General features: G+C 38.1%; 1 protein-coding gene across 2 annotated transcripts in view; it reads right to left on the bottom strand.

Moving 5' to 3' along the window:
• Positions 1-20,289: 20,289 nt before the first annotated feature.
• Positions 20,290-25,723, bottom strand: part of LOC124156216 — a 61,626-nt gene continuing 56,192 nt past the window's right edge. For both annotated transcript variants that reach the window (XM_046530613.1, XM_046530612.1), the window contains exon 7: positions 20,290-21,888. In XM_046530613.1, coding sequence (XP_046386569.1) covers positions 20,887-21,888 — 1,002 coding nt within the window. In that variant the 3' untranslated portion in view covers positions 20,290-20,886. The remainder of the gene's footprint in view (positions 21,889-25,723) is intronic.

Genomic DNA, 25,723 nt, shown 5'->3' on the forward strand with positions numbered 1-25,723 from the left:
AATGAGCTCTAAAATCAAAATCACTATACTTTCTCATCTTTTTCACCTGTTTCTACAATTTGCATAGTCATTTCTGAAGCATCGATTGAAAGAATTGCATTTAACGGGCAATTTACTGTTTTACTAGAAGTACGGGTCAACATGCATTGGGAGCTACCTTCTATCTACAAAGATGACCTAGATGTATATCTCAGTTGAGGATCATCTAATCGATAAAAATGGGCATGACATTGTGATATTGTGATTGAAATTCTGAGCAATAATAATGTGCATCTGCCCAAAAAAAATATATTCAACCTAATTTTATTGGTTAAAGAAGGAAATTAAAAGCTTGCGAGAAACAAATGCAGTCGGAAGATATTGATTAATTTGAAAATAATCGCACATGATGCATCAGTACGGTTTAAAAAAAAATTACTGGATATTATAGTCGTTCATAGGACACGAAGGAAAAAAAAGGTCACTGTGTCCTCGGCGTCATCCCCGCGAAACGTTGTCGTAAAATATCTGTCCCGTAAAAGACATATTAAGATAATATTTTCAATGGGGAAGAAAAAATAGCATTGTACTATAAATGCACCTTATTGAGAACATCAATTTTAATATATAAGCGAAAATAGCACTCGAGCCATCATGAAAAAATATTTCCGTCAATTTTTTTGAAGAAAAAATCTTGAAGTCGTACTCGACAATTATAATCCTAATTACATTCGATTCCCGCGATAGAGAACATTTCCTAATCTCTAACTGAAATAAAATATGGGAAAAATTATTTATGTTTACTAGATTTTCAGCACGAAAACATACATAGTCTATCGGGAGGAGTCGTAGGGAGGTGGTCATAACTATAAGACTGAGAGTCGGGCGCACCTTGACCAACTCATACCTGTTCATTGAATAGAAGACTCGGTGGCTTTTGTGACTGCACTCTCACTGTGAGACACCTCCTGACGGAGTATGAAGAGTAGCGGATTACGCGCCAAAGGCTAGACGTCAGGGCAAGCCTAGAATACACTCTGGGCGATGACCCTGATCGCCTAAGCCGTGCCTCAATTTTCGTTAGAAAAACTGGCCTTATAAATACAATAGACTCGGAGGCTGCGCGCTAGGCTTTGATTGCTTTAACAATGGAGAATAGATGTCTTTAGGAGCGACGAGGTCACCATCATAGACCCTTACTATATTTCCATGTCTGACGGAAGCGATAAATGAAGAGAGATATTTTGGGGAGTTTTAAAGTTGGAGTAGCTACGACTGAGTTACGTAGGACAGCTTATAAAGGATTTAAAAGGGAAGAAGTGCGTCTCTATGAAAAGCTAACGGATAGGAGAGAGGAATGGAGAGCTGCGTCAAACCAATCTTAGGGTTGTTGACCAATGATGATGATTTAGCCGAACAGATAGTATGCGAATTCGTTTTTCCCCCAAACCATAAAGGGCTTTTATAAATACTCAGTGTAATTTTGTTTGAGCATTTGCTTTCAATGGTCTTTGATTTTGACGATTAGTGTCCTAAAACCACCTCTTTTCTCGCCTAAAAAGGCCTCTCGCCTTTTTAGGCGGCTTGTGGGGTAGTATGTACATGTAGATGAATATAATGTGTACAATATTTTTTATTTCCTTATCTTCAACTGCTGCCCGATTAAATTTGGAATACAATTTATAATAATAAAATTCTCTTGTCACGGTTTTTTGTAGTCGAACTCCTCCGACACGGCTGGACCGATTCCTATGAAATTTTGTGTGTATGTTCAGTAGGACTGAGAATATATTGTAAACTATTTTTCATTCTTCTCCAGGGTCCATGAGGCCCTGGAAGGGGCCCTGAATCATTTCCATAAGAAACACATGTAAAGTTCGTTTTTAATGCTTGCAGAGTTTTTTTCTTTAGCCTATTTAAATTAGTGATAATGCTCACAATAAGTTGAGACACATGCCTTTGGAAAGAAAATGAAATGCACATTTTTATTCTTGCATTGAATTTCGTTTTTCACGTGATTTACGGTAAGTTTAGGAAAAAAAACATCCAAGTAAGCTGAAATTTTAGCGTTATTAGCTTACTGTCCCCTTGACGACCATCAGTATTGTTGATGTAGTTTGACATCTCTTCTATCAATACAGTTTGCGATGTAAGCGGATCTGTAAATTATCTAGCGGAGTTTTTTTAACTCATAGGATTGGCCAGGCATGACATCATAATTTCATTTATATGGCAAAATTTCAGTCATAATTATATGGCAAAACAACGTTTGCCGGGTCAGCTGGTTTATTATAATGTTTTCAATTACATTGTGCGCGGTGCTTATGACCTTGGCCATCGACGCACCCTTAAACCCAAACCTACTGCTTCCACAAAAAAAACAGCGTCCGTGCAACCGATTCGTGATGATGAAGGAAAAAGATTGGGGTCGTGGACGTGGGTTTCAGGGCCGGGTCCGTCGATGGAAGGGAAACGAGGCGGACTGACCCGAAGAGTGGAGCGGACAGCAACAGTTTCTTTCCCCTCATTTATTTTTCAAGTCCCCCCACGAACAGTGCGCTCCGACTGTCCATCAGTCTCCGATCCGGAGCAAATGGGAGTGCGAGGGTAGGCGAGGGAAGGAGAGCGAAGAGATGTGTGCGGACGGGTGAGTGAGGAAAAGGGGAAAGATGAGGAGGGAAATTGAGAGGGACAGGTACAGATGGAAAGAGAGAGAGAAGGATGGAGGAAGAGAGGAAAGCAAGAGGAGGAATAGAAGTGTAGGATGAGAGTGGATTTGTGTGACGAAGGGTACAAACTCGACGTGGCCGCATGTCAGTTCGTCTACATACCAACCCGCAATGTGCGTGCAAAGAGGAATAGAAGTGTAGGATGAGAGTGGATTTGTGTGACATTTGTGATTGAATCACCGTTACTGAAAAGTAGCAGTCACTATCGGTGACTTAATACTCGAAATCACTGTGATTGGATCACTGTATTCTGTGAATATAGCACAGGCTGCTACCAAGTGATGAGCGATATTCGAGAATTCAGACAAATATTACGCCAACAATTGGCCGAATTCGGAAGTAGAGCTCAGAGGATACCAAGCAATTTCCTTAGAAAACCACGTTGACAAATCATTGGTATTCCTGGGAATTTACTGATTTTTCTAATTATATTTTTGGTAATTAGCTGCCATAAGTTCGTAAGCAATATATTTTAAGCATTCATATCCGTGTAAAATGCCTTATAGTTGCCATTCATTGCTACAATTCATCATTTACTGGGACGGTGATTTGTTTTTTTTTATGCACTTGGGGTAACCGACGCATTGCACTTCTTCTTTTCTAGCCTACTAAGAATAATGTTTTTCATCGGAGTCACGCATTTATTGTCATTAGGAACCCTTTCAGGAAACGCCGTGAGAAAGTAGTGGATATTTCAGCTATAATATAATTATTCCTTAGTCTCAACTGCTATTTCTCGTTGCCTCTTGGAATCGAAATACCTCCTCAAAACTTCGAAAAATCTTCCTTGATATTATATACTTTAATTTTCGCAGTGGCTCGACGATTCATCCTGTTACACCTATGTTATCATCAGAACAATATCCTCGATGCGTCGGACATGTTGGAAAATTACGTCACTGCCTTCAGCGCCGCCATCGGTGATTTGAGTCTCGAATATCGCTGCCTGTGATTGAAGAGACGGATGTAAAAGAGAAGAAATACGTCGCTCTGAAAAGGTTAGCGGATAGGAGAGAGAAGTGGAGAGTGGAGAGCTGCGTCAAACCAACTTAGGATTGTTGACTGATGATGATGATGACGTGTTTGAAGAGAAGTAGCCGATCACTGCCGGTGACTAAATCACTGAATACTCGAAATCACTGCGACTGTAAATACGGTGAAGTTAGCTTCGGCTGCTACCACTGCTACTAACTACCAACAGTATAATAAAGGATGTCACATTCATCTTTTATGATGAATAAGACATTCATAACGAAATGTAAAGCTAACCGTTTGAATCATGATAAAAAGCGGCAATAACTGTAACCAGTCCAGATTGGTGTTGCTTATAAGTAAATCAACACCAATCTGGACTATATATTGCCGCTTACGGAGCACCTTTTTTCGCACTTAAAAAAATTGCTTACCCCGTTCCGCCTCGGGTTCCCCTACATGTGTATACTAGACAATAGTTTTTAATAGTTCTTTCATTTCTCAGAGGCTTTGGGTGGGGTGATCTATCTGGTTGAAGTTAAAATTTTGGTGCCAAAATGATGTAAAATGTATTTCCAGGCATGTCATTTTTCGAAATTTTTCCCGGACACCCCATTGCCTGAGGGGGGGAGGGAGTCGCCACCCCAGGCTATTCCATCCCCCCCAAAGCATATTTCTAGTTACGCCACTGGGCTATAATAAATATGATATGATATGATATATTACTCAAGGATATAATTATATTCAAGCCTAAATTTAACTCAAAGAACTGAAATATAAAGGACTTCAATAAATGGCATGAAAAACTAATTACCCGCATTCCCTATGTTTGGTTAAGGGTTAGTGTCCTATTCTTAGGTTAGGTTTGGTCAGCTTATTTCATTCTTACGAAAAAATAATGCTTTTAGTCAATTCTACACTTGTTTATGTTCCAACCCAAGTTTCGGCAACTTATCTTGTCATTATTAAGGTACCTACATAAAAATATGAGCCTAGTTACAGAGGCAGTTGCTCATACTCGTGTGTAGTCTGAGAATGACAAGCTGAGATGTCGAAACCTGTGTCGAAAAATAAGTGTGGAATTGATTAAAAGTATTACATACTCGCGAGAATGAAGGTAGCACCCTCCCAAAAAGTGACGCCCTGAGTCCTTTCTGATGATACTATCTTATTTTAAATAAGATTATCCCGCGATGTTTTATTAATTTTATTAATATAATTAAAAATGTACGAACAGTAATATGTACGACAGAATATCAGTGACCATGTGCATTATTCATTTAGCTAATGCAGACTACGGTATTTGTAATTTTTTTCTTTAATTTTCTAATTTCAAGGGTCTCTTCCCTTTGCTCCGTGTGCACATGCAAAAAAAAGAGAGGCAGTGTTTGGAATATTTTTTTTCGGAAAAACAGGTCGCCCTGGCGTACTGTGGACGGTGGAAACGAAAGAAGAAAAAATCGTGGAAGTGCATGGCAGGATATCAGCGGCCGCATTATACATTAAACTTATTCAGACTGCAGTAAATATTTTATTTTATTTATTTTCCTCGTTTCAAGGGGCTCATACCCCTACCCTCATGTACACCAATGCTCCGTATGCACTTGCAAAAAAAAGAGAGGCTGTGTTTGGAATGTTTTTTTTTTCGGAAAAAAAAGGTGTGATGAGGGCGTGAAAAAACCGTAAAATTGTTTGGCAGAATATCAGCAGTCACACCTGTTATTCATTAAACTAATTCAGACTGCAGGGCATAATTTCATTTCTTTATTTTCCTCATTTCAAGGGGCTACGACGACCCTCCCCTTATGCATTTGCCGTTTGCACATGCAAAAAAAGAAAGGCTGTGTTCGGAATGATTTTTTTTTTCGGAAAAACAGGTCGCCCCGGTGTGTTGAGGACGGTGGAAACGAAAAAGAAAAAAAAAGACACGGGTCGCGCAAGAGAGAAGGTAGTCATGCCCACACGGACAGCACGCTCTCGCACACCTTGATGTCTTTATACGAGCCCGTTGGGACTCGGGGACAATCACGTTGTGCCTTTATCTCATCCTTTCCCCATCCATTCAACCCCCTTCTTCCCCACTCTCTTTAATGAGAGAGTTTATTTGTTCCCGATATCGACCACTCGTTGTTTTTTCCCATGACCCGGATCCGGATTAAAAAAAAAACAAACGGAGCAATACGGTCTCAGTGGCACAACGATAGCCCGAATCTGTGCCAACGTGGTATGTTTTTTGCTAAGATTTCATTGTCACCGCAGGTTTTTTTTTTAACTTGTTCGCAAAAAAATCGAGAGACACTATTTTAAAGTTTTCCGTTGGAAACATCGCAGTAGCCTTTTCGACGGCTCCTCTTTAACAGGAAATATCGTCTCCGTGGGAGGAAAAAAATTCGGATTGAACCCGTAACCTTGCTGTTGAAAATAAGGTTGAAATTGGATTTCGATACTAGGTGGGTGTAACGAAAGCTTCCCCAGCTATTTTTTTAAACTGTTAATGAAAAAATTCACTAGAACAAATAATAATGCTCGTCTACTGTAAAAATGCATCGAATGAAAGAATAGAGACGTAGGTAATGTTTTTTTCTCCTGAGCATTTAATTGATTGGTACGCGTATTTGTGTAGGTAGTTACTGTAATATATCCATTTTGCCTTGTAACTGGATTAGAACTGTGTGCATTTGACTGGTTTTATGTTTTATTTAGTTCTTTTATCGCGTTTGTTGCTTTCAGGCTTCATCGCTGAAATTTATCGCAGAATAGTTTCCAATTACATTTTTGTATAGAGCGATAGCCTTTCTATCCCAGGTATCTTTAAATAGGAGGATACAAAATTGTTTTACCAATATCTACCTTCGTTTTTTTGTACACATGTTCCATCAGATCTTCATTCTTTTCCACTAAGTATCGTCAAAAATTTTTTACTTCGCTCTCTGCAATCTTCTGGATGTATAATTTACAATCTCGTGGTGCCTTTCTCCCGCATCAAGTCGGTTTAGCATCAATCTTCGAAATATAGTTCCCTATATATTCCGCATCATCAGTAATGCAAATATTGCATTAATTATTGCATTTATGTGGTAACCAAAGACGGCAGAGTTCCATTTATTCCATGAGCTAAGACATTTTATAGCTTATAATAATTGTACAAATTGTAGCTACTGGAATGTAATAATCTCACGTAACCTATCCTGATCGCACCACCGCTCATTTTAATAGGGAATCGGTGGATATAAATTTTCAAAAACACATGACCCGCTTCTTCTCCCTCACACTGCTTGGAGACCCATCAACTCGGGGAAAAACCACAGCCTAACGTTCTTACCTACCCCTTCTCATCCCACATGACAATTCCCACCTACCCCTATCCTATCTGTCATCACTTGATATTGCTACCTATATATTTAGGCATAAGCATGATCAGTCACCTGACGATACTACTAAGACGACTTGAACTAACTAGATGACCCGGGTCGAGCCTATAAAAATATTTTAGTGGACATCACAAAGTTTTATTCTTTTAAATTCTAAATTAAAAAACATAGCTACTCAATTTTTTACACATAGAAACAAATATCATTCAAATATCGAGAGAGGATTTAGACCTGTGGCTCAAAGGGACATTGAGCCATCCTGGGGTATGGTGTGCTTGTTTTGAACTAGGTTTTCTTTCGGTGTATTTTGCGGTGTATTTGTATAAAATTTGTAAAAATAATTTCAAAGGATAAAGACTTATTTTATCTGGCCAAACTTTGAGCATATGAAAAAAGTAAGTACAGCATATTACAAACAAATCGGTTTGTATAAAAAAATGCTTCCAATTCTCTGGTAACTCAAAAACAAGTCCTTATACTAAAGTATCTTACAGCTTTGCTTCAAACCATCGGTTCATTACTAACTTATTCAGCACTAATGATAGCATTTATGTAATTCCAGTAGCTATCAGAAATAAAAATCGCCACACTTCATAATCAACAGCTAATTATTATACAAATTACCACATGCTGCATCAGTCATACCGAGTTACACGCGTAACGTACTCGTACTCTGAGAGAGAAACCTCTATAACAAAACAAATGAACGGCGAGAAGCTTAAAAAAAAACACTAATAAAAGATAATCAACTTCACAAATTCAAAATTTCTATGACGTAAAACAATAATGCCAAAAATATTAACTTCAATAGTAGCAACATACTATCATTCTATATTTTTATTTATGTATGTGATCGAGTTGGTGACCGCGAAAAAGAGATACTGTCCAGATACTGCACCGATATCCCACAAAAATCATTGTATAACTGTTTATTGTATTTATCTAATGCGGAATAAAATCATAATTGTTATCGTCATTATCATATTTTTCATTTTCCCTCTTGCTATCTTGCAAGGTTATTTCCACAGTGAATGGACGAAGTAAAGTTCATCTGTGGTTTTTCCATTTATTCTACAGATAAGAATCGTCGGACAATATGACAGGTGTACACTATACAGGTTGACTGATTTTTGTATTTTATTATAATTATCTTCTTTATTTTCCCTCTTGCTATCTTGCAAGGTTTCTCCGCACTCTACGGACCAAGTCAAGTTCCACTGTTTTATGTCAAGTTATTATTATTATTATCATCATCATCATCATCATTATTATATTTTGCCTTAACATCGTTGGTGAATGATTATTGCACACAGCATAAATATATTAACTGATATTTCTCGTTAACGATATGAGAATATTAACAACATCTGGTGGCCTAAGCGTCATATGACATCCACCCTAATGCCATCCCTCGTTTGACAGAAATTCCTGTCATCTCGCTAACCGTTCCCCTAATCCGATCATTACGCCGAAACCTCTCTCTATCCAAGCAATTTCTCGGGGTTAATACCTTCTTGATTTTCTCAATGGTATTGTCAGGGGACAGACTAAACTCCCCACTGCGTTAAATGACCCCTCCCTCCCACGCTCAACCCCCCCCCCCACCCCCCCGTGGTGATTTTGATTGCGTCCGACAGGGGGTGGGCAAGGGGAGGGAGGGAGGAGAGATAGGACGCGTCCCGAAATACCCAGAATCCCCTGCTTTGTTTCGGAGGGTAAAGAAGTGAAGTATATCGCCTCATCCCGGTCGGACAAGGGCTCCGTTATCTTGAATTACGTGGAAGGTGAGAAAGGCTCTGGCTTCACGGGATATATAGCCGGAGAGAACAAAAGGGAAGGATAAAGGATCCCCTTTCAGAAGCTGGAGGGGTCGAAGCGAATAAAAAGACATAGATCAATGAGATGGAGGCAAGATAGTTTATGAGGAAAAGGTAGGAGCGAGACAATGAGATTTACCTGGGCTTCAGATAAGTTTCGGAAGAGAGTATTTAGGGTTGTCCTTTACGCATTTGAAGGAAAATGTACTCTTACCCTTAGTCCTTACTTGCGTGAAACTTGTGTCAATTGCCTTTGGGTTCCTCGAGGATGTGGCGGGGCGAGCTCTACCCTCACCTGTCTAAAACAGCATTCTAGTTAAATCACTGCGTGAGTGAAGAGAAAAAGTTTACACCGCAACAATGCAATTATTTACCCCCCGACAATGTTTAAGAATTTTTCTTGGCCCTCATCGATACTGCGAAAGCTGCCCATGAAAAAAATGTAGTGAGTTGCATTCAGAGACTGCATTTCAGACACAGAATAAGTGCAAAAGCATAGAACTCATGTGCAATCCAAGGCAAACAGAGTGCACAGTACACATCTTTTTATGATAAAAAACAATTTTTGCTAAGTGAAAGGTTCACAAAAATTGTACACTGCTGATTAATATAACCGATGATACTAATCTTTATTTAATAAGTTTTTACATTAATATTCGAACCATGAGCCAAAATATTTTTATCGTTCGTCATCGGTATAAACTTTGAGTAAAAATGATTGTGATAATTCCTGAACTTTTTTGGGAAGGATTAGTTTTGATAGAGTTGAGACCGTTTTTGTTTGATTTTAAAAGCTGATTCCAGTTCTGTATCAGCAACATGAATATTCACATTCATGAAACTATTTTTTTGTCCGTGGTGGTTTATTATATCGCTACGCATAACGGGAAAATTTTACTAATAATAAGTAACTCACGTGATGTTATATATGAGTATCGTAACCTCTTTGAAAAAATTAACTTATATATAATTATTTTAAAGCGAAAGAGAAATGCAGTATCCATTTTATGTTTAATCGAGAGAAATTTAATTGTTTTTTGCACGAATAATTGCTTAAAGGTCTTTCTAAAAGCGTTTTTTATAGGTTTTGTTTTAATTCCTCCTAATTGCTCCTATTTCTGCCTCGCATTTGATATTTTTCATTTTTTTCTTTTTCATTCATCAATATTTACGTGAACAATCGAAAACCTGACTCTTTTTATTCTTTTGTATTTAATTGATAATCGCTATAATATTTCTTTTCAATTCATCAACATTCATATTAACGATCAGTTACCTGACTATTTTCATTCTTTTAAATTATAAATCGAATCAATTTTGTGGGCATTAACTTATATCATATGGAATGTTGAACCTCAATTAACAGCCCTGATTCCCATTCGCGAGGAGTTTTTAGTTCTCGGCTGGAATTACGCGCTCGGGTTGAGTGATATTTTGTTCCGATATTTAATAGAAAACTAATCGACCATCATATTTAATCCCTGTGTTTCATTTACTGAAAAAAAATCCCAATATTTTGGTGGATTTAACTTTTCTATCAGTTAATTGATCCACTGATCGGGCGTGATGACCTATTTAAACGGAGGTCTCTCAAAGTTACCTTGGAAGTTCGCCAGTTTCTCGTTCATGAGTATTTAGTTATTTTCAAGACTCACTACTCCCAGAATCCTCTGTTAAATTTTGCGGCCGTCAAATGAATTATCTAATCAAAGCTTTTAAACGAAATTCTACTCGAATGTACTCGTAATTTTGTTGAAGGATTTTTATCTGGGGTGAAAATAAGTTTAAAAACGAAATTTTTCATGTTTTAAAAGCCTTTTTGGTCTTCAATTTAAAAATGTTTTGCCTTGTGGAAATTTTTGTGGCTGAGAAAAGAGCATAAGTTAGCGTGAAAATGATGATTAATTTAATCATATCCATAGGATATGCATGGACTTTATCTTAGTCGTACGCTTCATTTACCTTTCCTACTATTCTTATTTTATTATCCCATTTAATGTTGAAATGTATGTTATTTGACTAATGAACTGAGTTTTCAGTATGGATATTGATGCTCGTACTCCTTCATGAAAATAAATCTTGCTGTCCTACTGTAGCATATTCAACTAATGAATCTCAACCAACAGTGTGGTTTCCTATTATTTTTTATTGCCTAAATCGAAAGATTATTACTTTTGGAGTACATATTTCACGCTTCTAGATTTTTAAACTACGGTATATATTTTTCTCGATCAAATGAAAAGTGAAAATTTTCAAGCGCCCGAAAATGCGACTTCGGCCGGGAATATAGTTAGGCTCGTTAACAGAAATTCATATGCATAATGATGTGATCTATCAAATTCCTTCCTTTTTAATGCTATTCCTCGCATCTACAAACACTAGACTGCAAAATATTGGGATAGATATGGTCGAATTCCACTCGTCACCGCGCCGTGGACATTTTTGAAAGCCGATTAAGATGCAACCGTAGTTGCAACATAAATCAGCCTTGTACGGGATGGAATTGGACCTCCTCTATCCAGCCCCCTTGGTAATAACAGTGAATCGTGGAAGAAATCAGCCATGAATGAAAAATGACGTATATATATAATTGGGAAGTAAACATCGGAAAAGATATCGATACGGCTAACAAACAACTTGTCTCATTTTCAACTCCTTGCGTGCGGCAGCTTGCCGTCATAGTACTGAAGAAAAATTATATATGGCGTCCAGGCCACACTGTTTATTTCTATAAGCACTCCAAAGCTGCGAGGCGATATTTTTTCTTTAATTCTAATATGTACAGGGTTATTCTCAATGATAAATGTTCCATGAGGCCACCGTTGGCTGCAGGGAAAACTTCGACGCCGTAGCCTAACTCGTCCCTCTCACGCGAATGCGTATCAGTTGTTGTTGAGTGCACGGCAACTGCGATCCGGTTCCGCATATATCGTTCAGAGTGGTTGAAAGAGGCCTCACATAACCCCATAAGATATAAATAAGATAAGTCGCTGGGTGTGAGATCAGGAGATCTCGGTGGCCACAAATGAAGAGCCAGGTCACATTTCCTGTCATTAAATAATTATTAAAAACAAAATAATGATTACAAATTATTGAATTCATTAAATTAAATTGATATCACACATTATAGAGAAACTTTGAAACTTGTTCTTTCCATCTTATGAAGCTTGTTCATTTTGCGTCGGTACTTGAATAAATGCGGAGTTTCTTAAAAATGGGTCCATCATTTAGAATATCCCTGTATTTATAGCTATTTTTTCTGTGAAGCAGCCTTAAGAAACTTTACAGGCCCTTAGGAAGGGAGACGGTGGGGGGAGAATGGGTGTGGAAGGGTGGTAAGGGAAGCCCAGTGCTAGCCTGATTGATTAAAACAGTGGGTAGGGGGGGGGGGGAGGTTGAGCGGAGGAGGGGTAAGAGGGGAAGGAGCGTGGATTTAAACGGAGAGGGAGTAGAGTGGTCGGGTGGGGTGGGGTGGTTGAGGAGCTGAGAAGAGTACGTGCTTAAGGAGAGTGAGTGGGTGGGGGAGACTGCTGGGACTCTTGCAGAGATATGCAGATGAAGGGGATGCAGGTGGGAAGGCGATGCGACACTTTGTGACGATCTCTCATTACGGCTGCTTCACCACAATACGAAGGTGGCCCGAGCCATTTTTTTTACTTATCTAACCCGTGTTTGCGCTATGAATTCTGCGGTGCAAGTTGGGGTATAGACTAATTCTCGGATATATCCACAGGATTGGAATCGGGACAATTTAAATCGAAAATGTACGTGGTGCATGTACGTGGTGGAAGGGCTCCATATTAATTATGAAAGGCACTTTGTTTCTTCCACAAGTTTATAAAAATTTCTATTTTGTTACCGGTTTCGGCTGTTACACCACTATCAATTGAAAATGGTGCAACAGTATCAAGGTGTAACTTGTGGAAGAAACAAAGTGTCTTTCATTATTAATCGGGACAATTTTCTAGTCGCACATTCTCGGATAGCGCAATTTTAATGAAAATAATAATAGTTAATCCTTTATTCGTCAACCAAATTTATTGACTATACAGTGCTTTCTCACAGCACTTTGTGCCGATCTTTCATCATACCTGTTTCACCATAAATAATAAAGCGAAGGTTTCATAAAACGAAGGTGGTCCATTTTTTTCTTATCCAATCCGTGTTTACACTATGAATTTCGCGACGCAAGTTGGTGGGTGGACGAACTCTCGGACCCGAACGGATCACCGTTCTAATACCGCGGTGTCTATTTTCTGGGCCCACATTCGTGAGTTTGCGCAATTTTAATAATAATAATTCAGTATACATTTTTATACCGAATTTAGGATTTCGGACGAAATTCCTTTCTCGGAATTAAGTAGATGGAAATTCACATGCATCCATGCCACGGATGGGTGAAAATCCACCCAGGTGGAATTCGAACCCGAGACCTCTGCACTGGTAGGCAAAGACTTTACCCTACCGCCACCGCGGCCGGCGATTTTGGGTGGTAACACGGAGCAATTTTGATGGAGAATGTGTATAAGCATGTATCAGCGCGGTTATACACATCATGTAAACACGCCTATAGAATAACTCGAGCATAACTCATTCTACATCATAATATGGCAATGAATTTTCACTTTTTTATGATATTTCGCAGGAGCGTGGTAGCACAGTGAGTAGAGGGCGTCGTTACTGAGCGAAGATGCATTACGTGAATTGGCTTGCTACTGCTTTGTGGAACCCGTTCAAGCAATTAAATGAGTGTATTGGATATATGTTCATTTGGTCTATTCCAATTAATAATTTAATTGTAATTTTGGGGATGATGATTAGCCCATTGCATAGAACACTTGGCTTTTGACAGGAAGGTAGTAGGTTTAAACTCCGGCCGAAGTCTTTGAACAAAGGTAGGTGAGGGATAGGATCAAACTCCGCTACCCTGAGTGCGTGAAATTTTGAGATCCTGTTTATAGCTCTGGGTTGAGCTCTACCCTCACCTATACCAACCTAATTTCGGGTCGAATCACTTTGTGAGTAAATTATATTTTTTCTGTGTGGATAAAATGTGGTCATAAATCGTTTCCTCGATTCATATGGGTGTTAAAACCTTTATTTCAATTTATAATAATCGCATGGGATCTATGGGGTATTTATTTTAGAATACTTTTGGTGGATAACAAACCCTAATAAACGATAAACAATAATATCATTAATTATTGCTTAGATTCAGGCAGTCCTGATAGAAGTGAGAACTAAATGCTCTATCTCGGTGAAATAGTTATGAATTGGGGAAATCGCTTTCTTTCGTGTCCTGCCTTTTTATTCATCGGAGCTAGGAAATATTAATTCACCCCAATCCTGGCCCTGTCCCCTTAATCCGGTGCGCTTAAGTGGACTCTCGAAGGGATTTTCTTAATTCTCTCGTCTTTCGCAAGTCTTGAAGGAATCCTGAGCTTTCTTTGGTCTCTCTCTGGTCTTTTTTCTCTGAGTATAAAGACTTGGGATGAACGGCCGCTCAATGATCCAATTAGTGGGATTTATATCGAAAGGTTCTTTTATTTTATGAAGATTGTCACCCACGGTACGAAAAGGATTCCTTCCCTAGTTGCGCTACATCGCCGCTATTCTGTCCTAGTTTACAGCTTATAATGAAAATATAGAAAGATAGGCGACACTTATTGATTAAAGTCTTTCATATTTGAGATAAGTCATAATTTCTGCAAAATGGCGAATTCATTTCGCTAAAATATTGTATTGTATTTATATGCACAAAAATATGATATTCATATAGTATAAAACATTTTTATTCATAGATTATTCTATTTTTCTTATGAAAATTGATATGCTACGCGTTTTCGGGAGAGAGCTTCACCTCAGATTCTTCTTTACGGCTACCTGAATCTTCGCATATTTTTTAATGAAATTTCTGTGCCTACATTTTTTGTTAATTTAGTGTTTGGAAAATAACAAAACTAATGGCTATTATAAAATAGTTAACATTCTTATAGAAGAAAAAGAATATGAATAAAACATACACGCATTAATTTGGTGAAAAACAGTTGAGCTGTATTTTTTTGAAAAGTTTCATTTATGTGATATGATGGTTGTAATATGTGAATTATTCGCCAAATTTGTCGTAATGTTTTTTATCTTTCGCGACGGATTAATGTGTAACTGAGAAAAAACTAACTCTTTAACCGTATTTCAAACTAAATTTACGCCTATCCTATCATTGCCCGCGTGTTGTTCAGCCGGCGTGATAGGTATGAAAACGAATGAATGTCGCAACCGTAATGTAACTACTTTGGATAAGTTGTACTCCTAAAAATCAAGTACAATTTATAGTTGTGTATAAACCCCAAACCTATTGGTTTCAGAAGAATAATCCATTACTCGAACCGTAAGATCCAGTTTTAAAGTTTACCTTTAGTGGAATACTGGTGTTGTTTTTAGGCTTGTGCACTTTCATTCTGTTGAATATTATATGTTTCCTAATTTATTTCAATCCGGTAATTCATGAGTTCATTAACTTAATAATTTTATGTAAAAATGTCTTAATTTATTAATGAATGGAAAGCAATAAAATGGTGATATCTTCGATTGTTGTCATCAGTATTGACTTCATCGAATACAACTTACCTTTTGTAGCGCTAGCGCTAATCCAGAATAGGCTTTAGGGACGTTGATATGGGAAGCACGTTAGGCATAGATTTTAGCTGGGCCATTCATAAAATATGCTACGAAAGACAGTTGTTTCACCTCATTGTGCAACTTTTTGTAATCACCGAGCACTCTTAGCTAAATTATATCTTTACATTTTAAGATACGTTTTGGGTGCTTTGTTATCTCAAAAAGTAGAAGCACTGAAATAGTAATTACTTCCGAAATTATCGTTGGCATTACAATCAGCAAACCACTTAGCGACGTCCGTAAGTGGTACACTTAAGGATGACTCCAATGGAAGTGGAAGACTCACTACATTGGGAGACATTCTTACGACTCAGAGCATTCACTATAAATGCTCTTCTCTTTAACTACACCAAGGTGACTTTTATATGGCTTTCGCTATACTAAGGCTAAAATTTTTCCCGTTGCTATGCAAAATATTTCTCGGTGTAATTTCCTGGAAACGAGTTGGTTCTTCCTTTCAAAAACCGAGTTGTAACTTTAATGGATCCTGAGAGTGGAACTCGCTAAATTCATAATGTTTTTCGCTCTTTATAGTAATTATATAAAGGAAAAAGCTAGTGATGCTTTGTTAATGTGTTATTTCCCCATTAATTTCATTAAACTATATAAAATAGTCATTAAAAAAGCAACTTCGTCGTATGGTGTGAAAATTCCTTGTAACCAGCGGAAACCGCACTGGAAGACATTCGTACGACTTCAAGCATTCACCAGAGCGCTCTTCTCTTTAATTTCCTTCAACTCTGCTGAGTAATTAACTTGAGAAGTTGACTCCATCTCGTCTTAATCACGTTGAAGTTGGAAGGAGTTTCCCTAGGATGCGGCTAAATCTGTCGCTGAGACTTAATCGTAACCTAAGGGCATAAAAAATTTATAACGGGGAATATGCTTCAAGAGGTTGTAAATCCTATTCATCACCCGCATATCAATTAGTTAAAGTTATGCGTTGTTATGGGGTCACTAAGGTTAGCTTAAAAACACTCACATTATTAGTGACATATTCTTCAAGATATTGTAAATCCTAATTATCACCCGCATGATAATCAGTTAAAATATCCGATATAATGGGGTCAATAGGGTTAGCTTTGAAATACTCATATAATTAGAAAGCATTAACCCTTGGCGTCCATTAAAATTGACGTAACCTTAAGAGGAATCTTAAGCCTGAATCACACGATCATTTGTTTTCGTTGCGAAAGTGATCACTGCGCAAAATGATCGCCGCCGGCAATTGTTTTTCGCGATCGCGATCATGATGAGGATTCCCATCGCTATTTTTCACCACTCGGTCGCTTTTTCCGTCGCTAAAGCCGTCACTAAAACCCCATATCAGCCAATCGGAACGCATTCCCCAATGGAGCTGTTGCAGCGCAACGTTTGACAATTGTGGGAACGACATAAATAAACAAACACGCTATATAATTTCGTGATGTGGGTCCTATGACAACGAGCTGTGATATTGGAAATGATGCGAAAAGCGACGGCGGGAGTGACCGTGTGATTCAGAAAAATGATCGCTAGAGCGATTGTTTTTCGCGACGGGAAAAGTGATCTCGATAGTGATCACTTTCGCGACAAAAAAAAAATGATCGTGTGATTCAGGCTTTACTTCCTGAGCTGTACATCAGTCCTTAGCTATGGACATGGACCGCAAAATTTACTGCGTGAAAGATTACCAGATTCTTTGGCAAATTTTCTGAAAAGGTTTTATAAGGTTAAATTCCGAAAAAAAAAACAATTTCTAACAACATAAAGAAAAAAGTCTGTTACTGAAAGGGTTAAATATATACATTATTTCAAATTATAATCAACTGGTTTCAAAGAATATCTAATTTCATAAAAACTTTTTTTTTTACTTTTATCCTTGTTGGTATTCATCTCTGCTCTTAGCGTATGTGTATAAGAGCTGTGACAGCAAAAAAGGGGAAGGGAAGGGATTGAATTTCTGAGAATGAAATTGCTTTTTGAGAGCTTTAAAAGAGAAAGTTCGAGAGATTCATTTGTTTTAAATCGCTTAAAGCTACTACAATTCTCGTTGTTTAATCCGAGTTCGTTATCGCATGCTGTTAAATTATATTAATGGTTTCCGTTCGTACAGATTCGTTACACGCTTAAATTATTGTTTACCTTTTATTGATTATAAAATTTTTGAACACCACGGAAAAATACTTAAGTATTGTTTTCAGAATTATGTTAGTCTCGTCAGTGATATGTCTTTCGATTTGATGAAAAACCTCGAGATTTTCTTAATTCCTGCGCTATGTGAATGAAAACGAAAATATATGTTACATATATTCTTTCGTACTTTCCGTTTCAAAATGTACCGTTTTTATGCTTAAATAGGTATATATAGGGAGTGGCGAGGTATATATAGGGAGTGGAGAATCCAGGATAAAGACAAGGGGGAGCTAATATTACGATTCTATCTAGTGTAAATTGAATATCCAAGGGGGGATCTAGCCCCTCCCTGCATCTCCCTCTGGATTGTAATATGCCAAAAGTATATAAAATAGACCCTAAGTTTAGAGCTAATTTGTATTTCAATTCGTTAAAGAAGGTAAATATGCAGGAAAACATAACCTAACACTTTTGTGCAAAGTGATAACTCCAAATTCTTCGATTTTACCCAGTGTGTGTTTCCACCCAATGGGCCATAGCCCCCTTGATGGATCCTGAATATATACCATCAAATAAATCAAATAGTATTATCTAATATATCAAATACTTCGATTTTACCTAGTAACTGTTTCCACCCAATGGGCTATAGGCCCTTCGCGTAGATCCGCCTCTGTATATAGGTATCATGAACATTGTTGAGAAAAACACACGTCATGGAGTAAGGAAACATCGACGTTAACGAGGGGAAAAACAAAATTTCTGAGCAAACTATAATCAAATATCCTGGTACAAATTCACAAACGGCCATGGCTGACAGCTAAAATAACGGTCCCTACGTATACAGCAAGCTGTTACCTGGAATAAATTTTCCCCGACTGCCTTGTGGTATTCTAATGTACCCAATGCACGCACATCTCTACAATTGGTCCTATAATTTGAGGAGGAAATTGCTGACTCGACAAGGAGAAAAAAAAACTCAAACCTCCCGTTCTACTTAATATTGTCTCATTGCTAGATCACGTGTGGCGATCGAGAAAGCAAAGAGACACAGCAAGAAAAAATCGAAGACGCCTTCTATTTCCTTCAAGAAACCTTTATCTGGAGAGGGGATTTCTAATATCAAGATGTTCAGCCTGCGTTCCACTTTTCACACGCTACTTCCTTATGAGGTCGCCTTTGAGTGCCATTTCCTCGCCCCTCTCCCGTGATATACCTTTGACATATTCTCCCTCGAGTTACCCTTTTGATGGACGGCTGTATTCCGGTCGCAGTTCTCTTGATCGATGAGGCGCCGATTAAAGCTTAGCCAGTTGGGAGTACGGTGGTAGCGAGGTAAAAAGAAAATGACCGTTTGATCGAGCTAGTCTCCAGTTTTCTTTCCATACCATTTCCAATCATGTTAAGCCGTTTGGTGCTTGGCAAATCCATTCTTGGTGGCTACTTTATTGTACGCTAAGGAATTTTTTTTAGCAGAAAGTGTTGTATTATAGTCAGTTATGTGCTCATGTTAGTTTTTTGTATTGCTGAATCGACAAATAATGTCTGGAAATCGGCCCCTATCCTTCCTTTTTCTAAGGTTGGAACTCGATTTTGACCCTAAATTTAAAATTAATTTCTCTATTTTATTCGAAAGGGTTTTGCTAGCGCTAATTTTTTGAATGATTAGTATTTTAAATACTCGATGACTCTCTGCGGTTCGGAGTTAGATCATTAGTTTCCATCATGGCTTCTATTGCAGGTGAAATATGGGCTTTTACGTTTCTCATAAAATAATTTAACTCTTGAGTTTCCTATACTTGCATGCTACCTGATATGAATTAATAAACCTTTTGTTTTCTTGATTGGTGATACGAAAGTTAAATGAACTATTATTTATAGTAATTTAAGAATTAGCCAGGCTTAAATGCATGAAATTATTTGACTTACATTAAAGGAATAAAAGATATACGTTTCAGGTTTCTTAGCATCTTTACAGAGCACACGATGAATAATAATCGATCCATTCGTATCAGCTATGAATTACTTAATAGCCTAACTGTGAGAATATTTATCTTTAGCGCCATGGTAACAACCGTGACTGGCTTGATTCCTTATCTCAGTATATTCCCATATTTATCTGAGAATGATTCTATTTTTATGGTATTATTACGAGGTAAAAAACTCCAAAAAAAATCAGCAATCCAAATCTTACAAGGAAAAGAGTGGAGAAGGATAAGCCTTGTTGACTTCTTATTTGGGCACATGCCCGATTTATTAAAAATGATATGCTTATTGTTCTTATTACAAGCCAGCTTCATTAAATACCGGGCATAAACGTTACCGAGATCCGTTACCCGGGCTACCCAGACCTATATGTAATTGAAAAAGAATCGGAATATTTATTGATGCAATTTCCTTTGGAACATCTATTGTTAGCTTGTGGGTGTTTTTTATGCTTTCGTTAAACCAAAAATTTTCATGGGTGGATATGCTATAAATAATTTACGACGAGTAATGCACCAGATAACTTTCGAAAGTGTCAAAAAATATGTTGCTATATTCTACTATAATGTACTATGGAATTGCTGTATCGTGTTGGACAATATTAATTCGGGTGATTTCATGAAATAAAATTAACGCATAAGAAAGTTCTTTTTACAAAATATAATTTTGGTAACTTTTTTTAGAGTTCAACTTTTAACTCTCAATCTCTGTCTTCTGCCTTTGGATGACAAAGGAGCAGTCTCCAAGAAGCATTCTTTGACAAAAGGACGGAAATTCCATAGATAAAAGTTAGCATATCAGCGGGAATGATATGAATCCACATAGCCATCTAAGGTTGTTTGAAAATGGCTCAATAACATCAAAAGATTATATTCTTGCTCCTTTAATTCACGCAGTTACTTTTTCAAGGACAAGCATAATCATCTCTGCGCTATGACGTCTGTAAAAGCGTCATTCTTGATTCCTTGGGAGTGAAGATTTAGCAATCGCTGCTTGCAGGTCATAAGGTCGATTCTCTATTTAGGCTCATTTGGCACAGAACTTAAAACAACCTTTTGCTTCCACGTGCAGAGAGACCATTAAAGACCTGGAATTCTGGAAGCCCTTACTCTTCAATGAGGCACATTATTTAAGGATTTGAAAAAGGATCAGGACGCCAGTAGCACTGTAAAACCAGTGGCAATCAATCCAGTCATGACCCTAGGAACTTATAACCTTCAAAGCACTTCAGAAATCAGGTCGCTATGTCGTTCTACTCGAACCATATCCCTCCGTGGTCAGTTGGCTTTTGCAGTAGCAGAACAGCTTGAGGTGATAATCTTCGATGCAGGCGCTCTGGTTCCCGTAAAGATTCAGCCGACTTATCCCCACGTTCTCCTCTCCCGAATCACCCAGCGCCCACGCGAGGGTGGTGTCCTTCCACTTTGACTTTCTCTTGAGGGTTCCTTCGAACACGGCACCTCCCGGTGAAGTCCTCACCCTGACGATAACCCCGCTCCCCTCGTCACCGTTAGACTTGGCTTCCAGCACCTCGTCCAGACTCAAATGAGCACAGAGTTTCGCATCCTCCGGTTTCCGCTTCAGGATTCCGTTGATGAGGTCCACCAGGGCCTTGCCGGCTCCCTCCGCTTCCTCGCCGGTCAGGCCCGATCCAGTTCCACCCTCTTCCCAATCCTGGGCGGCCTTCCCGGTCAGGCACGTACACCAGTGGTCGGTTATCCCCGCGTCCTGACACTTTCTCGTCTCGGGAACCGGTAGGAACAGACTCATCCCCCTGGGTAGCGGAGACGAGACCTCAATCTCTCTGGTGCGCTTCTTCAGCATCGCCGGCGAGAGTGACGATTTCGGGTCAAGGAGGTCGACCAGGGTGAGGTGGAGGTCAAACGGCGTGGTCAGTCTTTTCGCTCCGTTGTTCTGCAAGTTGTCGAAGGCTCGTGGGAACTTTTGGCGGAACTTTGGTGGGAGGGCTAGGAATGCGAACGGTAGCCTCTCCTCCTGGGCGCCTTGCGGGGTCTCGCGGAACTCTCCGGTGCGGACGCCGTGGTCGCTGATGAAGAGCAGGGCGGTTCGGTCGCGGACTTTGGGGGGAATGCTGCGCCTCAGCTCCCGGGCTATGATCGGGTCGGCCTCCCGGACCAGCGCCAGGCCGTCGTGCGTCATGGTGGTGCTCCAGGAGAAAGCGAAGTATGGATGCTCTGAATCGTGGAAGGCCTCGCAGTATTTGGAGATGAAGTCAAATACGACCTGTAAAGCAGTGAATCACAATCAAAACTTTAAATTGAGTTTTATTTTTCTTCCTCTTGCTCTCAATTTTTTAGCGTTGATTAGAGTGTTGTTGTGTACGTCTACTAGAATTGAATTCTAAATATTTGGCCAACTTTTCGATAGATTTTTATATCTTCTTCACGGCAATGAATTAATATTATTACATTAATTTGATACACAGAGACACGAAAAGTTGTTACAATGATTTTTACAATAATAAAATAAAAAATAAAAATAATTCAATTGTGCATTAATTAAAAAGAAGGTGGGAATTTTGGTATAAAAATAACACTTAAAAAACTTTTCATGCCTTTATGTATCGAAAAAATGTATGCTTATTCCTTCATATCCAAATCTGCAGAAACGTTGACCAAAAATTTTGCATAAAATTGTTGAAAACCTACACTCAAAGAATCTAATCAACGATGAGGACGTTATGAAAAAAAACTTTAAGGCGTGGCTGAATCGAAAAAAATGTATTCAAATTCATTCTTTCTCCTCGTATTTACATGTCTTTCCTTTTTGAATTATTTAAAAAAGGTCCCGATTAATTTAGGAATTTTATGCTTGCATAAAAAATCAAACACCAGCGTTAGTTTACGGAATAAGTTTCAGTATCCAGTAAACTTGGTGTAAGCTAAGCATTCATATACGATCCAATTTTCAGAAAGACTCTTATATGCCTCTTAATACTTAAGGTAACGCTAATATTTGATTCATTAATTGTCTACCGGAATAGTTCCATGATTTCTTAAAAAATTACCAAAGCAAATTATGCTCAAAATTTTCTATCAGGAGAGAACAATTGCATCATATATGGTGGTAAAGGTGAGTGCTGGTGAATGTACGGAACGCTAGACCGGCATTTCAAAGATTGCAGATAGAATCTCAAGGGATTTGAGGTTTTACGCTTTCTCCTGCCCAGTGAGCTCCGCAAAGCTCAATTAAGCCCCAGTCTAGATGGGTGAATTGTGCAGATGGCGAAATCCACATCGATTTTTTTTGGATTCGTATCTCCTGTTTCCAGAAGGAAGTGTTCCTCTCATCAAGCTTTCCTTTTTACAAAGAAAAGCTTCTTCTTCAATTATTTAGTGGCAATTCAGCTTCCTCTAATTTACCAGGCTTAAATTCGGCGCACAGGTTTATCTGGATAGTTCAATTCTAATAGCCAAAACCTTCTCCTTGGAATTTGATTTTAAAGATATCTATTTAGTGATATCGACAGGAGTGATTTAAATCAAATTTCAATCTTAATCATTTGTAGTTCTAAAGGAGTATCATTGATTGGATCGCTAGTTAGTCTTTGAGTGTATGATATACATTGAATATAAATATTAGTTGAAATAAAAAATGGTTGTTCTTTTCCACAAATATTTTAATGCGTATGACGCGCTTCGACTCGAAGAGCTCACCAGATTGCGTTGTACGCATTAAAATAGTCGTTGAAAAGTGCCACTACCTATTGTTTCAATATGTCGAACTTCCGCTGTATCACGCCTGGATTAGTTGAATTGATAAATATTAGCACCAACTTAAAAAACATTAAAAATGCAATCACAAACTAGATTTTTCTTTGAGAGAATTAGTATTTTTCCAATTCACCATGCAATGCGAACGCATTTTGCGTTCTACTACACTTTACTAATGCGATTCACGTCCGCGCGAAATCCACAGGACCACTGTGTTAGCTATTGCATACCCGCCAGGCGCCGCGAAAGCTATTGCAGCCCCTCCCCATTTAATTCAATTACCATCTAAATTCAACGCACGAGGGTACATGGAGTAGGAAGGAAAGGAAATCGGAATCAATTAGAGATATCATTTTATTCTAATGTAGGTCGCTGAATTCTGCCGATTTCAGTGGTTATTGCATTGAAAGACGTTGGTACTTTCCGCGAACGAAAATTCAACTCTAAAGATGAATTTACCATAAAGGAATTAAAAAAAAAACTTTATAATTCCACGAAAATTAAATACTGCACGATCTAGGCTTCGACGTGAAACGCCATCTTCTGGTGCGCCAGTAACGCAGTGAAGGTAATATTGTATAGAATAGGTACTCTATTAAGTACCACAACACAAGGCTCAACATCTCCTGCAGATGATGACATGCTATGTGGAAACCTAGGTCGTACAGTAGTAAATTATATGGAATTACAAAGTTTTTTTACACTTGATTATGTTGAGTCCATTAACTTAAACTAAAGATGATTGTTTAAATTTTACTGATGAACAAACATATCTTTTCAGGCTCATACCACTTGGAAAAGTCAGGGCAGTGGAAGTTAGCTCTCAAGGGTGAGTAGAATTTGCTTTTCACTTCCCATTATAGAGATTAAGTGCGAAAAATATATTTTTTTCTCGAATCTCCAAGTTCCTGCTTAAATTTTAACAAAGCTCCTCAGGAGCATCATGTGAGTGAAAAATCTTCTACTTTATGAGTTTATTGATTTTCGATATTCATATATATCTACTTTTTCTATATGTACACTCAGGCAGAACGCTTAGCTCCGCGCACTCTCAGGGAGATTAAAAACGGCATCCAACCTTTCTTTCATTAACAGCGTCATGAATACTGAGAAACCATTAAAAAATGATTTGTGATAGAAAACGTTCTAATTATTCATCCAGGTTAATTTTAGCATTTCCCTGAATTACTTACAAGTAACAATATTGATACAATGAGTCCACACCTAGGAAATTATGTGAAATATCGAGTTAAAAAATTAAAAGCATGTCTCAATTTCGAACTTTTGTTTCTTGCATAGGAAACGTACGACCTACTTAGCTATAAAGTGGGAATTTATAGGAGCGGTAATAAAAATTACTCCGTAACAACTGTTGAATAATAATCATTATTTAAAACTTTCATTTGATTTACTTTAAATTTTATAAGTGATTCAATTTAGGACATGTGATTTCATGCACTGTACTCTTACTTTCTTGAAAGAACAACTGAGTTTCAATTGATGTGAGCCAATAAAAGCACACCCGGAAACCGCTTATCGTTTTTTTATCAGAATATACCTACTTTTCGGCTTTGGTTGAATCTTTCGCTGGTCACCCTTAATTACTTAAATATGATAATAGGCTTTTCATTTTAGATTTTTCTCAATATTAGGAGTATTATAGTAAAAGTGGAAATAGTATATAGTATAGATCTAAAGTAGCATTATTTCCTGTAGTGATGTCGTTAAGATCAAATTTAATTTTAATAGAATACCTAAGATATAAAAATTGTATTCACATGAAGGTTGCACGAGCGAGGTGAAGCGTTTGCTGGCAATAAAATCAAGACGCAGAAATAATTCCATACGAGATTTTTTAATTGAAGATAATACCTCAACAGACTGATAGAGGCTCGTTGGTATCAATCTACGGCATTTTTTCAAACAAAAATAATGTTTTTCAACGAAACATGCATTAGTATGAGGTAGAAGCAACTTAATCGTTAACTATTTGTCTTCTTAGCTGTTTTATTCCTCGCCAAATACGGAATACTTTAATGAAGTATTTCCAGCCTCATTTTCTCTATAACAACGACTCGACTCAAAGCGGGTACTAGTTTATTCTTAGTTTACGCTTTCATTTTCTCAATATAGAGGCCTTTGGCACCGTGGACCTACCGGCTGCATATCTTCCTATTTAGAATGCAGAGAATATCGCTTCCCATCTGAGCAAATCGATTAGTACTGCCATTTGCTGCGGAGCTCGTCTTCTCTCGATACCGGCCAGTTCTTTTTTGAGGCCAAGGACGTTTTTTTCTCCATGATGTCCCCTTCTCACTTAGCGTTTCCAAAATAGAATCAATCGA

Source organism: Ischnura elegans, chromosome 3 (assembly GCF_921293095.1).
Source record: "Ischnura elegans chromosome 3, ioIscEleg1.1, whole genome shotgun sequence".
Classification (NCBI taxonomy): domain Eukaryota; kingdom Metazoa; phylum Arthropoda; class Insecta; order Odonata; family Coenagrionidae; genus Ischnura; species Ischnura elegans.